Source organism: Hemitrygon akajei, chromosome 21 (genome assembly GCF_048418815.1).
Source record: "Hemitrygon akajei chromosome 21, sHemAka1.3, whole genome shotgun sequence".
Taxonomy (NCBI): domain Eukaryota; kingdom Metazoa; phylum Chordata; class Chondrichthyes; order Myliobatiformes; family Dasyatidae; genus Hemitrygon; species Hemitrygon akajei.
The window spans coordinates 29,132,441-29,146,836 of record NC_133144.1 but is presented as its reverse complement, the minus strand read 5'-3'; the positions used below and the strand labels follow the sequence as shown (position 1 = coordinate 29,146,836).

Below are 14,396 nucleotides of genomic sequence, written 5' to 3'. Positions count from 1 at the left end.
GTGATACTTGGTTTGAAGAATTCATGCTTGTTGCATTGTACTCTGAGCTCATAATCTTCTAATCTCTTTAACACTGTCATGAGATTTTGGAGGTGTTTCCTGTCATCCTCCCCAGTAACAATGATGTTATCCTGGTCACACTGTGAGCCTGGTCCATAGCTTTGCAGCACCTGGTTCTTAGCTTTCTGCCAAAGTGCAGACACAGATGCTACTTTAAAAATAAGCCCATTGTAGTGTTAAAGTCCTTTGTGAGTGTTTATGGTGAGAAACACTTTGGACTCTTCTTCCATCTCCACATGTATGTTGGCCTCAGCAAAGTCCACTTTGCTGAAGAGTTTTCCTTCAGAAAGGTTTGCAAAGGTGTTCTCTATCCTGGGCAGAGAGTTCTTATCTACTTTCAGTACTGGGTTGATGGTAACCTTAAAATCACCACAGATCCAGACAGATGCATTCTTCTTGGCTACTGTGACCACCAATGTTGCTCGTGGGCTCCTCTCAACTTTGGAAAGAATTCCTTCAGCCTCCATTCGTCTAGCTCATTGACTACTTTATCACAGATAGTATAAGAAACAGAACGGCTTTTGTAAAACTTGTATGTCACAATTTCACTTAATACTATTTTACCGTGATATGTTTGAGTTTTCCAATGCCATCCTTGAACACTGCTGTGGTATCATCCAATATCTTTCTTAATTCACTTCTAGTTGACTACTGCTGGGGATGTGGCATGCAAATAGTGGATGGATCTCCAATCAGGTTGTACTTGTCTCAGCCAATCACAGCCCCATAATGCCGGCCCTCCTACTTAAACCACATACAAGCCCAATGTGGCTTGCTTGTTGTTGTACTTCACCATTATGAATGTTTTCCCACACGACTTATCTTTTCTGCAGTTCTTCGTTGGATATTTGTAGGCTTCATCTTAGTATTTTTGACATGCTGTTCACATTCGTTTTATGTAATAACATGAAACATCTGAGCCAATGTCCAATTCTATTTTAATTAATTCCATATTCATTTCTGCTGTAAGCTTATCGATTGCCTCTTGTTAAGTTACACATTGTAAATCTCAAGGCTACACAGTCCTGTGACACTCTCTTCATTATCACATTTTTTATTTAAAGCAAGCAGTTTAGTTTTCTTTTGGAAACTGCAACTTGACTTTTTATCTTTTTCTTTTCCTTGTGCGGTCCATTTGTTTTTGTCTGCCTGACATGCTCCTCATATGTATTTCATTTTCTGTAAGGTTCAGCTGTAAATCTGCTTTGGCCTGGTGTATGTGACCTCCTGCCACAATGGTAACATGATTTGTTTGACAAGGCAGGTTTCTGTTTAGATGATGCAATTTTGTTCGCTCTGACTTTCATTCCTTGCTGCAACATGACTCTGGCAGCAATTTCAATTGATAGGATTTCAACTGCTCTTTCAAATGTGAATGGTGCTTCAGTCTGGAGCTGTTTTGAATGCTTTCTTGTAAGATTCCACAAACTATAGGATCTCTCCGGGCACCATGAAATCCATCACTGAACTGTCAATGCTTGGACAATCTCTTCAATTCAGCCTCATAAACTGAAATAGTCATCTGCTTTGGATTGTACTTATGAAACCTGAAGTGCCCTGCAATCAACAATGATTTGGGTTCTAAATGTTCCTGCATTACATTCATGAAATCAGCAAAGCTTATTCCAGGTGTTTTGATTGGAGCAGTCACATCTCTTAGCAAACTATATGCTTTTCCGCCTATTACACTCAGCAAAACTGGCACGCGATTTTCATTTGCTCAATTCATTTAGTATACATCATCATGTATACATACACCATTAGTTGCGCAAACGAATGCATCTATCTTTCTAATGAAGCCAGCACATCTGCTTTAGTTATTTATTATTATTATCACCCAGTACTCACTGTTTATGAACCTGTGAATTTCGTCCATTTTCTGCCTTTTATTTAAATCGATCGTCTTTCTCCCCTTGCAAAGAAAAAACATGCTGCGCTTCAACAGATAGGTAGTCGTCTAGGGTTCGTTTTAAAACCACTTCGTCTCCACTGTTATGTTTTATAACTCCAAAAACTATTCAAAAGAAAAACACCGGAGCTGGGGATAATGTGTCAGCTTCATTTTACTTTAGTGGGGGGCTCACTTATGATGTGGTGGCGTAATGACTTATGTCAATCACGTACTTTTACATACACTATACCCTATAATGAATTAAGTAAATGACAAAGAAAGTGTAACCAAACAATAAATTTACATAATTACACAAATATTACTAAAATACTAAATACACAACATACGTGAATTTCGTAGGGGCAGCAAGGCAGCATAATGGTTAGCATAATGGAATTAGAAGTGGCAGTGACATGGGTTCAATTCCCCCTTCGGTCTGTAAGAGTTTATATGTTCCCTCTGTGACTATGTAGGTTTCCTCTGGGTACTCCTGTTTCCTCTCACTTTCCAAAGACATATGGGCTAGTACGTTAGTTGGTCATGTGGGTGTAACTAGGCGGTGCAGACTCATTGGGCCAGAAGTGCCTTTTACTGTGCTGTATCTCTAAATCTGAACATCAAAAACTCTAAATCTAAGTCTAAAATATCTATTTTCCCCTCTTTTTTATGGTTTATTTCATGGCAAGTATCTTTGAACAACTCAGAAAGTCTGGATGTTATGGAAGAGCAGAATGCTCTTATCGGCTGTCGCTGGAACAGAAAGTTTTGATAGGATGTGAAGTGACACACAAAGGATAATCTGTAGTTTTAAATCTGCCATTTGGTAGAAAGTGCCCAACTCTTACATGTGACTGAAGAAGTTGCTAATTGATAATTATCTCTAAATGTGAAGCTATTGTGTGCTTTGTTGTTGCAAATCTAATGATGTGCAACTGTATTTTTGAATTTTAAATAGGCAAGTCTTTGACTGTTATCATTTCCAGATAAGGAGTTGTTAATAACATGATAACAGCCACACACTGTAGACACAGTTACATACCTGCGTCATTTCCCTGATTGACATTACACTGTCAAGGGCTTTTTGCAGTCGCTCATAATTCTTCTTCTAGAAACAATGAACAGGAAAATAATAAGATATACAACAAGCTACAATAGTAATTCACAGTGGCTTAAACTACTAACAATATCAAATATGGGGAGAAACACAAGATTTGAAATTATTGAGGACACTAGAGACTGCAGATGGTGAACTCACTGACAAGCAAGATGCTGACGGATCTCAGGAGGTTGGATAGCACCTAAATGGATAACCAAACATTGAGTTGTGATCCTTCATCTGGAGATAAAGACGTGAAGGGAAGGAGTAGAGCAAGCACTGGCCGGCAATGGGTAGATCCTGATGATAGGTGGACGGAGGAGAGAAGAGTGTAAATAGTGACAGAGGCTGGGAGGTGATAGGTGGTGGTAACAAAGGGCTGAAGATTATGAATCTGTTAGGACAAAGGTGGAGCTTGGAATTAAATAAGGAAGGAGGGTGGGCAGATGGGAACAGTGGGGGGGGGGGAGGAGGAACCAGTAGGTTGATTGTGGGGGTGATGGGCAGATAGGGTGGGTGGAGGAAGAAAAATAAACAGGAAAATGGGGGGGGGGAGATGGAATATGTGCAGAAAGAACTGGGTTGATCAGAAGGAGAGAGAAAAAGGATTGAGGGGAATGAGGTTCACCTGTACATGGAATACCTCAGTGACAATTATTAAAATTTGACTGCTTTAAGTAAAATCTCTTCCAATATTCCCAGATAAAAAGCATGGTCACAATGTACCTTTCTTCATATCTATAGGGGTTGTCAATAATGTCATTGCGAACAGGAATGCAAGTAGTCTCTGTGGTAATACATCAGAGTTTAAGGGTGAGATTAATATATATTTATTGATACTTGCTTAAAGATTGAGCAGAGCTACTAAAGCTGAAGGACAGGTTTCACAAAGAGCTCTCATAAAGAACAGAAAGGAAAAGAAAAGAAAAATTAAGAAAATTGCAATTTCTAAATTTTAATGTTTTATTGTCAAGTGGTGCATCTCATGATTTGACCAAATGACCTCAATGTAATGGCTCACCTTATTGAAAATGTTAATGTATTAACACCTTTAAAAATTGTTCTCTCTTTTGCCTAACTTAAGAAGAAAAGAACGGGCACAAGCACTGGATTAAAAGGGGTAGTGACAAATTGGGAAGTATGGACCAAATCTCCAAACTCTCCTGTCTACAGTGGCTTAAAACTTTACATGAGGTCAGAGAGGCAGCCACTTCCATCAAGATGCAAGTTACCAATGGCTTGATCACTGAAAATTAATGCCATTCATTGTCTGCCTTTCTTTAAAGGTATGTTTATCTTCAAGAGTCAGGAAGCTAATGCAGCTTTATAAAACTCTGGTTAGACCACATCTGGAGTTTTGCATTCAATTCTAGTCACCCCATTATAGGAAGGACATAGAAGCTTTGGAATGGGTGTGGAAGAGGCTTGATTAGACAGTACGTGCTACAAGAAGAGGTTGGACAGACCAAGTTGTTTTCTCTGGAGTGGCGGAGGCTGAGGGATGATTTGATAGAAGTTTAAAAGAGAGCAAGAAGCATAGATGGAGTAGACAACAGCTATCTTTTTGCCAGGGACAAAGTATCTAGTCCTGGAGGGCATGCAGTTAAGGTGACGGGTATACGTTCAAAGGAGATGTGTGGGGCTTTTTAAACACAGTTTTTTGTAACACAGAGAGTGGCACCTGCCTGGACTGTGCTGCCAGGGGTGATGGTGGAGGTAGTTAAGCCATAGGAGCAGAATTGGATCACTTGACCCATCAAGTCTGCTCCACCATCTGATCATGGCAGATTTATTACCCTGCTCAACTCCATTCTCCTGGCTTCTAGCTATAACCTTTAACTGACTAAGAACCAATCAATCTCCACTTTAAGTACACTCAATGACCTGGCCTCCACAGCTCTCTGTGGCAATGAATTCCACAGATTTGCCACCCTCTGGCTAAAGGAATTCCTCCACATCTCTGTTCTAAAGGGGCATCCTTGTATTCTGAGGTTGTGCCCTCTAGTCTCCCACTATAGGGAACATCTTCTCCACGTTCACTCTATCTAGGTCTTCCAATAGTTAGATGGAAGACTCATAAATAAGCACATAATTATGTAAGTGTCTTACCTTAGGATTGAAAGCAAGCGTCTTGGGATCACTTGGGTCCACAACAGAGGGGTAAGGCTCAAAAATGATGCTTTTTCTTGGTGACTCCAGAGCAGCTCGGCACATTGCCACCAGTAGGTCCACCACCTAGAAGGAAAAGCCCTTGGGATAGTTTGCTTAGAATTCTCTACTTTTAGCTTAAACTCAGCATTATTCTTAGCTTCAAATGATTTGACCCTCAGATTGTTCAATGTGAAAGACTATGTTTCTTGGGTACATGTTGGCTGCGCAAGGTGTAGTAGGAAATCCACTTTAAGAGAAGAGAATACACATAAATTCAGATTAGTGAGGCTAAACTAGCACCCAAGAAAGAATAAGATCAGAGTTTGGGTATTGTAAAGTCCTGTTTACAAGCCAGGACAAGGATTTCAAATACACCCAGTAGCCACAATATTAGGTACCTCCTGTACCTAATATAGTGGCCTCTGAGAGTATGTTCATGGTCTTCTGCTGCTGTAGCCTATCCACTTCAAGATTTGACGTGTTGTACATTCAGAGATGCTTTTCTCACACCACTGTTGTAACGCAAGGTTATTTGAATTACTGTGGCATGAACCCGTCGGCCATTGTCTTCTGACCTCTCTCATTAACAAGGCATTTTGACCCACAGAGCGGCCACACATGGGATGTTTTTTCTTTGTTTCTTGCTGCATTCTCTGTAAACTCTAGAGACTGTTGTGCATGAAAAGCTCAGGAGATCAGCGGTTTCTGAGATACTCAAATCACCACATTTGGCACTGATGAAGTCAATTAGATCACATATCTTCTCCAATTTTATTTCTTGGCCTGAACAACAACTGAACCCCTTGACTATGTCTGCATGCTTTTATGCATTGATTTGCTGCCACACGATTGGCTGATTAGGTATTTGCATTAACAAGTAAGTAGGTGTGTACTGATGTACCTAATAAAGTGGCCCCTGAATGCAGGTTGACATGGTCCAAAGAATTTGGAAAGGCTTGGACCTCTTGTGATGAATGAAACTAGATCTAACAGTAGGATAGGTGGGAGCATTTTGGCTTGTATAGAATGGGAGCCCTCAAGCAAGCAGGCAGGGAGATCAAACCAGGAGTTAACAAAACCATGCATTCACTATAATTTAGAAATTATGCTACTCTCCATTGTTCCATTGTTCCATTGTTCCATTGTTCCATTGTTTGGGTATCACCCAGCCATTCAGTTCCAGCTCTCACTACCAGCCTGTCAGTCCAGAATATATATATTTAATCAATTTTAACTGCTCCTGCAATGGGCATTTGAACTCAGTGATTACTAGCCCTGTAATAATAAATACCTTATCCACTTTTTGGAACGCACTGGACCTTAAAAATAATTGGACTAATGTTTGGTAAGCTGCTCAGTTTGTGGCAGATGCCAAGTATTTCACTGTAAAAATTTCTCACTGGATGCCCCTTCAGTTGAAAATCTAAAACATGACAAAATAATTCAAGCACAACAGTACTGAACTGATATTATAGGACTTCACCAGGTTATAAACAATTGACTTATAGAAAGTCCTACATACATACGAACATTTGGGAGATGAGCGGAATGGATAGGGTTGAATTTGTCAACTGCTCGGTGGAAACAAGGCAGTTTGGCACAGATGGTAGCGTAGAGGCTAACTTAACGTTATTACAGCATCAGCGATCCAGGTTCAATTCCTGCTGCTGACTGTAAATAACTTGTATGTTCTCCCTGTGACTGCATGGGTTTACTCCTGATGCTCCGGTTTCCCCCCACATTCCAAAGATGTACAAGCTTATAGGTGAATTGGACACATGGGAGTAATTGGGAGACATCGGATCATTGGGCCACAGGGGCCTGTTATTGTGCTCTATCTCTAAATAAAGATTTTTGTTTGCCTTCTCTCCTACTTTCTCCTCTTTCAGACTGCAGCAATTGAGGGTTCAGTTGAGCCTGGCAGAGACAGGAGCGCTGAGCACACGCACTCACTCACCGAGTCAGTGAGGCTGGCTGGCAGACTCCCTTCACATGCCTGCTTCCTATCCCATTAGCGCTGTTTCTGTCACCCTCTCCTACACACCAATGTTGTTCATTTTCTACTTATGAACAGTTTTGTTTGTATACAGTTCTTACAGTTCTCTGGAATGGAAACCTGTTATACTCTGGAGAATGCCTGTGCTGGAGGAGGTGATGTGTGTGTTATCGCTCTCATCCCAATTCATTGAATGGATGGAGGCAATTTCCTTCAGAAGTGCAGGTTTCATGATGCAGTCTACACCCACTTACCTTGAAGTACACATATGTTGAAAGGAAGACATCTTGATTTAAGTTTTCTAATTGGCTTACATTTTAATCTGTTGGTTGATGCAATAAATGGAAAAACTTTCATTTTCTCAATTAAATGTGTTTATTTCTGTACAGCTTTTAATTTCTCCCCATAAATCTTGGCTGGAAGAGATTATGTCCCCTGCTGGGATCAGGCTGACTGGGAGTCAATTGTCCTCTGGTCCCTTGGTTAGAAGACTGATGTCTGCACATGAGTGATCAGGTAAGCAACACTTCATCTGAGACTAATCAAATCGCAGCCTGTGGACCTCATTCAACTGTTCTACAGATAGCTTTCAGACTCAGTCAGCTGACAGAGCCACGAGAGGCCACAGGTGCTGGAATATGGAGCAAAAACCAAACTTCCGGAGGATCTCAACGGGTTGAGCAGCGTTGGCTGAGGAAAATGAACCATCAATGCATCGGGTTGAGACACTTCATCTGGGTTTTTCCTCCACAGATGTTGCCTCTACTCTTTCAGTCCAGATGAAGTTTCTCAACCTGAAATGCTGACTGTTCATTTCCCTCCATTAATGCTGCCTGATCATGGAGTTCCTCTGGCATTTTGTGTTTTATTTTTACCATCAGATGCTATTATTGGCCATCCAAAGTATGTACTGTGGCTCATTGGGAGACTGATCTCTCTGGCTCAGGATGATGAGCATAAGTTATGCTCTTTGGAGCGATGGAGGATGAGAAGTGGCTTAATAGAGGTGTACAAAACAATAAGAGGCATAAATCAAGTGGATAGCCAGAGACATTTTTCCATGGTAGAAATGGCTAATATGAGGGGGCATAAAGGAAGAATGGGGTGATGAATGAAGTAAGTATTTTTACACAGAGAGTGAGGGTGTATAGAAAGTACTGCTTGTAATGGTGGTAGAGGCAGATACATTATGGATATTTAAGAAACTCTTGGGCACATGGGTGATAGTAAGATGGAGGTCTATGTAGGAGGGAATGACTAGACTGATCTTAGAGTTGGTCAAAAGATAAGCACAACATAGTGGGCTGAAGGGCCTGTACTGTGCTGTGCTATGTTCTATGTTTTAACTTAATGCAGAAGCAGAATAGCAGCTAAATGCTTCCCATTTCCAGATCAGCTCTAGCTGTTTTACCTACCTCTGCTCCAGTGGCCACCTCTTCCGCTGCTCCAGACATCACTCCCAGTGTGTAGAATGAGAAAACGCAGAGCTCCCGTGTACAGACAGCAGGCTGGGGAATAGCAGAGCAAAGAAAGAAAACAGTCAAGTCTACATGACTTCCAGTCATCAGCGGGAGTGTCATTTCTTGAAAGGGTCCAAGCATTAATTGTGGCATGTGCAGTGAATCAGCATACGAATAGATGAAATATGAGCAGGAGTAGGCCATTCAGCCCCTTCATCCTCTTCTATAATTCAACAAGATCATGGCTGATCTACCTCAACACCTTTCTTCTTCAATGCCCCCCTTGTTTTTTCTAATATCTAGAAATCTATCAATTTCAGTTGTAAATGTAATGGGTGACAGGATGGAAAATTTATTGGAAACACTTTGGCATACGTTTGCAAGATGCACTTGGAAATGAAATAAACAGGAAATTAGAAAAAAGTTTTGTGTTGTTCTGCAGGACATTATAGGCATTCTATGTTGCCACTAGAATGTGCATGACACTTGGTTAACACAAATTACTCATTTCACTGTGATAAATAAATAAATCGGAATCTGAAACTGAACAGTTGGGAGATTATTGAGCCTATTAACTTAAAGCTGACAAATTTGCAAGTAAAGTAACTGAGCACAGATTGCTAAGATATGGATGAAGAATGTGGACTTTGTTAAAATATCTCTGGGGTTAATGCCAAACTCCATCAAGAAAGTATATATGTGTGAGTGTGAGAACAAGCGCATGGGTGTTTGTGTCTGTTGGAATTGGATTTGATTTATTAATGTCATGTTACAGTGCTGCAGAGAAAATGCAGTCCTGATAAACAATAAGTTTAGAGGGAGAGGGAGAGGGAGAGGGAGGGGGAGAGGGAGAGGGAGGGGGAGAGGGAGAGGGAGAGGGTGAGGGAGAGGGAGAGAGAGAGAGAGAGAGAGAGAGAGAGAGAGAGAGAGAGAGAGAGAGAGAGAGAGAGAGAGAGAGAGAGAGAGAGAGAGAGCCAAAAGTAAAATTATCTTTTTTCTTGTCATTTTACCTTTTCAGCAATTATTAAAAATGATTTGTCTCCATGTACTTTTAATGAAATTCTTTGTTCTTCTCTTTAATCAGAGGAAGCAAAAGTAAGGCTAAAGATGTGAATATCTACTGGGTCAGATTCCTGACCTAATGTGGAATAGTGTAGCCTGTGACAGGACACTATACATTCATATGTTCAGAACTTTACTAAGTTAACAAATTTGGTGAATGGAAGATTCATTGCTCCATGACCCTGTGTTGAGTCAAAATTACCAAAGCACATTAATCCCCACTCTGTCTGTCATTCTACAAAGACAGATTTAGGCATGCTTACCTTCAGCATGGAGCCATTCTGGAAGACATGTTGTTCATCACACACAACACAGTATTCATTCAATGTGGGGATCCTTTGCTCTGCATATTTCATTGTCTGAACACAAATGTGAAGGAAGATATAAATAAATCACTCTAATTTAAATGAATTAATCAAGATATGTAAAGGTTGTGATGCATTGAATTTCAGTAACACAGAAGGGGGAACACAGGAAAATCTATTTATCTGGAGATGCAAGAATCTGGAGTAACATACAACCTGCTGTAGGAACTTAGTGGGTTGAGCAGCATCTGTGTGGGGGGAAAGGAACCATTGACATTTTGTGTCAAAATCTAGCATCGGGATTGATGCGGGGTTTCGACCCCAAGCATTGACAATTCCTTTCCTCCTACAGATGCTGTTTGACCCATTAATTTCCCCCAGCTGATATTTAGTTGCTTCCTATTCATTTGGAGACTACCAACAAAATTAGAAGTTCTGGAGTCAATGTTGAGGGAGTAGACAATCATTTAAGGAACAAGAGGAAGATGCAAGAACAGTGGGTTGCATGGTGTTCTGCCAGGAATCTGGACAAGACCAGCAGCTGGGAATTTTCTATTTTATTCATGGGATATAGACATTGGTAGCAGCATTTAATGCCTATTTGTGATATCACTTGAAAAATGCAGGAGTATTTCAAAGATCAATTAAGAGTCAACCACACGGGTGTGGATCTGAATCACTAACAGATCAGACCAACCAGGCATGACAGTTATTCTTCAGGATAGGACATCAGCGACCTGGGCATCAAAATTCATGTCTCGAGATTGTGTAAAATCAGTATATGGTGCACTCTGATATTCATTCCAGTGATTCCATGTACTGAGTTTCAGAATCAGAACACAGCACATTAACACCACTATTTTATTGGCAATCCAATACTAAGGGGGAGCACGCTTCAGGTCAAGTGATTTCTGTAGGAACAGAACATGATTGAACATCTCAGGTCAAAGACCTTTCAACAGAACTGGGTTCCCACAGATGCAACCTGACACTACTGTACTGAACTTATAGTATTAACAAACAAGAAAGCATTTCTTAGCACTGTTCCATAAACAACAAGCCAATAGCTACAGACAACAATTAAGTATAAATTACAAATTTGCTATGGTGGGATTTGAACTTGGCCATAACTTCAGAAGGCTTTGAACTTCAACTTACAATGAAGTTGGTTGCAAGTTTCAGCTCTTCCAGGGCTACTAACTCTGCTGTGCTTTTCAAATTATGTGAGTGTGCAGGAATAGAGGAGAGCTGTAGAATCTGTTAGAAAAGTAGAAGGCTATTTGACCCAACAACCCATGTTGTACCTCTAATCAGTGTCCTGTTCTTTCCCTTAAACCCCTCATTGCTGCAGCTGCTGAATGTGGTAGTCAAATTCCAGGGGACATCAAAATCTTGCATCTAGCATGTGTTTTTTTTTCTTCCATTTCCAGTCAATCCAAAATGTTAAAGCTCACCTATTTAAGATAGATTTGTTTCTGGGAGATCACAGGATGTCACCAGCAATGTTTACATACGCAGAACCATTGCTCAGTGCTCCTCTCCACTTGACCAACCATAGAGATGGGAAAAATGTAAGATGAGGAGAACAGAATGCAGAAAAATTGGAAAGAATTAATGGGCACCGCAGGCTACACAGAGATAACTGTTAAAAGACAGGGACTTCAATTACTTCCGTCTTGTCATTGCACTTAGCAATTCATTAAAATATTTAAAAACAAAATACCTCAATTTTCCCACATATTAAATTTAAATGAGGATCTATCCTGGACCCACCACGTTGATGCATTAATAAAGAAGTCCACCACCAGCTCCACTTAATTAGGAGTTTGACAAGATTTGGTATGTCACCAAAAACTCTCATAAATCTCTACAGATATATGGTGGAGGGCATTCTGATCTGTTGATGCACTCCCTGGCATCACCTGTTTCAATATACAGGATCCAAAGAGGCTGCAAAGGATTTGTAGTCTTAGCCAGCTCCATAATGGGCAGAAGACTCCTCACATCTTCAAGAGGTGATGCCTCAAGAAGGTGGCATCCATCACTAAGGACTCTCACCATCCACCACAAGCCCTTTTCTCATTGCTAGCATCAGGGAAGAGGTACAGAAGTCAGAAGACCCCACTCAATGTTTTAGGAATGGCTTCTTCTCCTCTGTCAATAAATTTATGAATGGTCCATGAACTCCTGTACACTACCTTATTATTCTTTTATTTCCACCTTTTTTGTAATTTATGTTTTTTTAAATATATCTTTGCACTGTACTGCTGCTGGAAAACAACAAAATTCACATCATACAAATCAATGATAATAAGCTTGATTCTAATTCCGAGTCTTCCTCTTTCTCTGAGAAGTTTCATGTGCTACAGAGTTATTCCTTTCCTCTTACATGGCTTCTATTTCCCTGCAGCTGGTGAATGGAGGCAGTCTCCAGGGGACATAAAAAATTTTGCATCTAATACAAGATTTTATTTTTGTCTGTCCCATTTACAGATGTCACGTTTTGTTATAGATGCGGAACAAATGCCGCAATGAGTAAGCTGCTGACCCAACGGGAATGGTGTGTACTTGTCAACATCCAGAGACCTGGAATAACAACTCAGAAGTAAACATTAAAATATGACTGCAGCAACTGTGTATTTAAGTTGATCTGATATTGGTGATTATTAAAGTGCCAAATGTTATCAAAGCCCATCTGTTTCACTTATGCTCTTTAAGCCTTAAAGAAATGCTGCTCAGCTTGCCTAGACTGGGCTATAAGTGACCCTAGACCCATGGATATTTGGTTGACCCTTTATTGCCCCTTGAGATGAGTTGGTAAGCTCTTCGATTCAAAGGGATGATCAATATAGTTGGCCATCTCACATATCATGGATGTAATTTTCTAATATTTTAATGTTTTAATATTTTTAGCTTTTTAAATATATTTATATTTTTATTAAATGTATTTAAATATTTTAAAATATTTTTAAAATGACCCCACATACATATTTATTTATTTACCTCAATACTTATTCTTCTTGTTTTTGCACTAATAATTTAATTCGTTTCTACCTGTTTACCTCAGCGTAATTTACGTTTTTTAAATTATGTATTACAATGTACTGCTGCTGTGAAACAACAAATTTCACGACATATTGCCAGTGATATTAAACATGATTCTGAACAAAACTAAATTTTAGAAACAATAATGCCTGCCAAACTCGTCACAAAGTTCAAGACCTGGGTCTCTGTTCCTGACTCTATATTCAGCTTCCTCATTGGCAGATCTAAATGGGTAGGAATCAGTAACAATAACTCCTCCTTTGTAACTATTACCACAGGTGTATGTCCATGCTATGTGTTTTGCCCTGCTCTGATCATTATAGATATATATATAGATATATATATGAATCTGTGGCTAAGCATAGCTCCAATACCAGGTACAAATTTGCTGATGACACCACTGTTGTAGGACAAATCACAGATGGCAATGAGTCAGTATATCAGAACGAAGTAGGTCACCATGTTGGGTGGTGCCGCAACAACAATCTCTCACTCCATGTCAGCAAAAGTAAAGAGCTGATTGTTGACTGAGAGATGGGAAGGAGGGAAAACATGTATGCTATGTGCCTGCGATGCTGCTGTAAGTAATTTTTCATTGCACCTGTGCGTACATGTACTTAAACTCGATTTTGACTTTGAACTTTGTTAATTATTTTCAGTGTGGCAAGAACTCTTTCCCTTCCCTCCAACAGTCTGCCCTTAGTGGGTGCCAAAAGAGACCTACAAGACCCAGACAGATTAAAGATGCTTGTCAATCACACCTGCAATTAACTCCTATAGTAGTTATCTGATTGATTCCCGTTGTAATTTTTCACCATTTTATTTCGTCCAAGGGAAATAATCCTGCTATTATCAGAAGAATGTGTGTGGTTTTGTCACAAGTTTTGCTTGCCACAGTTTGGAGAGACTCTGCTTAAGTAGACTGTGTCCCATTTTTCAGAGTAAACAGATTGTTTTAAGTCTTTCTGTACCTCAGCTCATTGACTACAAAAATGATGCAACGTTCACTTTAAAATTGAGAGTTTTTTTTTCATTCTTACAGCTCTTTGCTTCTTAATTTCTTATTCATTGACATAAGCCTTATAAAGAAAAAACACAGAAGGCATAGAAAGTTCAGAAAAAGATAGGATAAGAATGACCGCTGTGCTTGCATGATTTATTTGAACTTACCTGTACAAGGAACCCATATTCTAACGTTGGAATGTTCTTACAGTGACTTCCAGCCTATGAATAAATTGCACAAGGAATGGATAATTAGTTAATGATAAATGAATACTCATCCCAGTGATCTGAGCAGTGAGGCCCTGATTTTGTACAACTGCGATCAAAA

The 14,396-nt window shown here is 39.9% G+C and overlaps 2 protein-coding genes across 7 annotated transcripts in view; one reads left to right on the top strand and one right to left on the bottom strand.

Moving 5' to 3' along the window:
* celf6 (CUGBP Elav-like family member 6) overlaps positions 1 to 7,631 on the top strand; it is a 928,129-nt gene extending 920,498 nt beyond the window's left edge. Inside the window, exon 12 of the mRNA XM_073025070.1 lies at positions 7,584 to 7,631. Coding sequence (XP_072881171.1) covers positions 7,584 to 7,603 — 20 coding nt within the window. The 3' untranslated portion in view covers positions 7,604 to 7,631. The remainder of the gene's footprint in view (positions 1 to 7,583) is intronic.
* The window catches only part of LOC140714179 (protein mono-ADP-ribosyltransferase PARP6), a 157,881-nt gene that overhangs the window by 49,546 nt on the left and 93,939 nt on the right, over positions 1 to 14,396 (bottom strand). For all 6 annotated transcript variants that reach the window (XM_073025057.1, XM_073025058.1, XM_073025060.1 and 3 more), the window contains exons 11-15: positions 14,237 to 14,290; positions 9,980 to 10,075; positions 8,610 to 8,702; positions 5,157 to 5,282; positions 2,991 to 3,056 (exon numbers count right to left, since the gene is read on the bottom strand). In XM_073025057.1, coding sequence (XP_072881158.1) covers positions 2,991 to 3,056; positions 5,157 to 5,282; positions 8,610 to 8,702; positions 9,980 to 10,075; positions 14,237 to 14,290 — 435 coding nt within the window. The remainder of the gene's footprint in view (positions 1 to 2,990; positions 3,057 to 5,156; positions 5,283 to 8,609; positions 8,703 to 9,979; positions 10,076 to 14,236; positions 14,291 to 14,396) is intronic.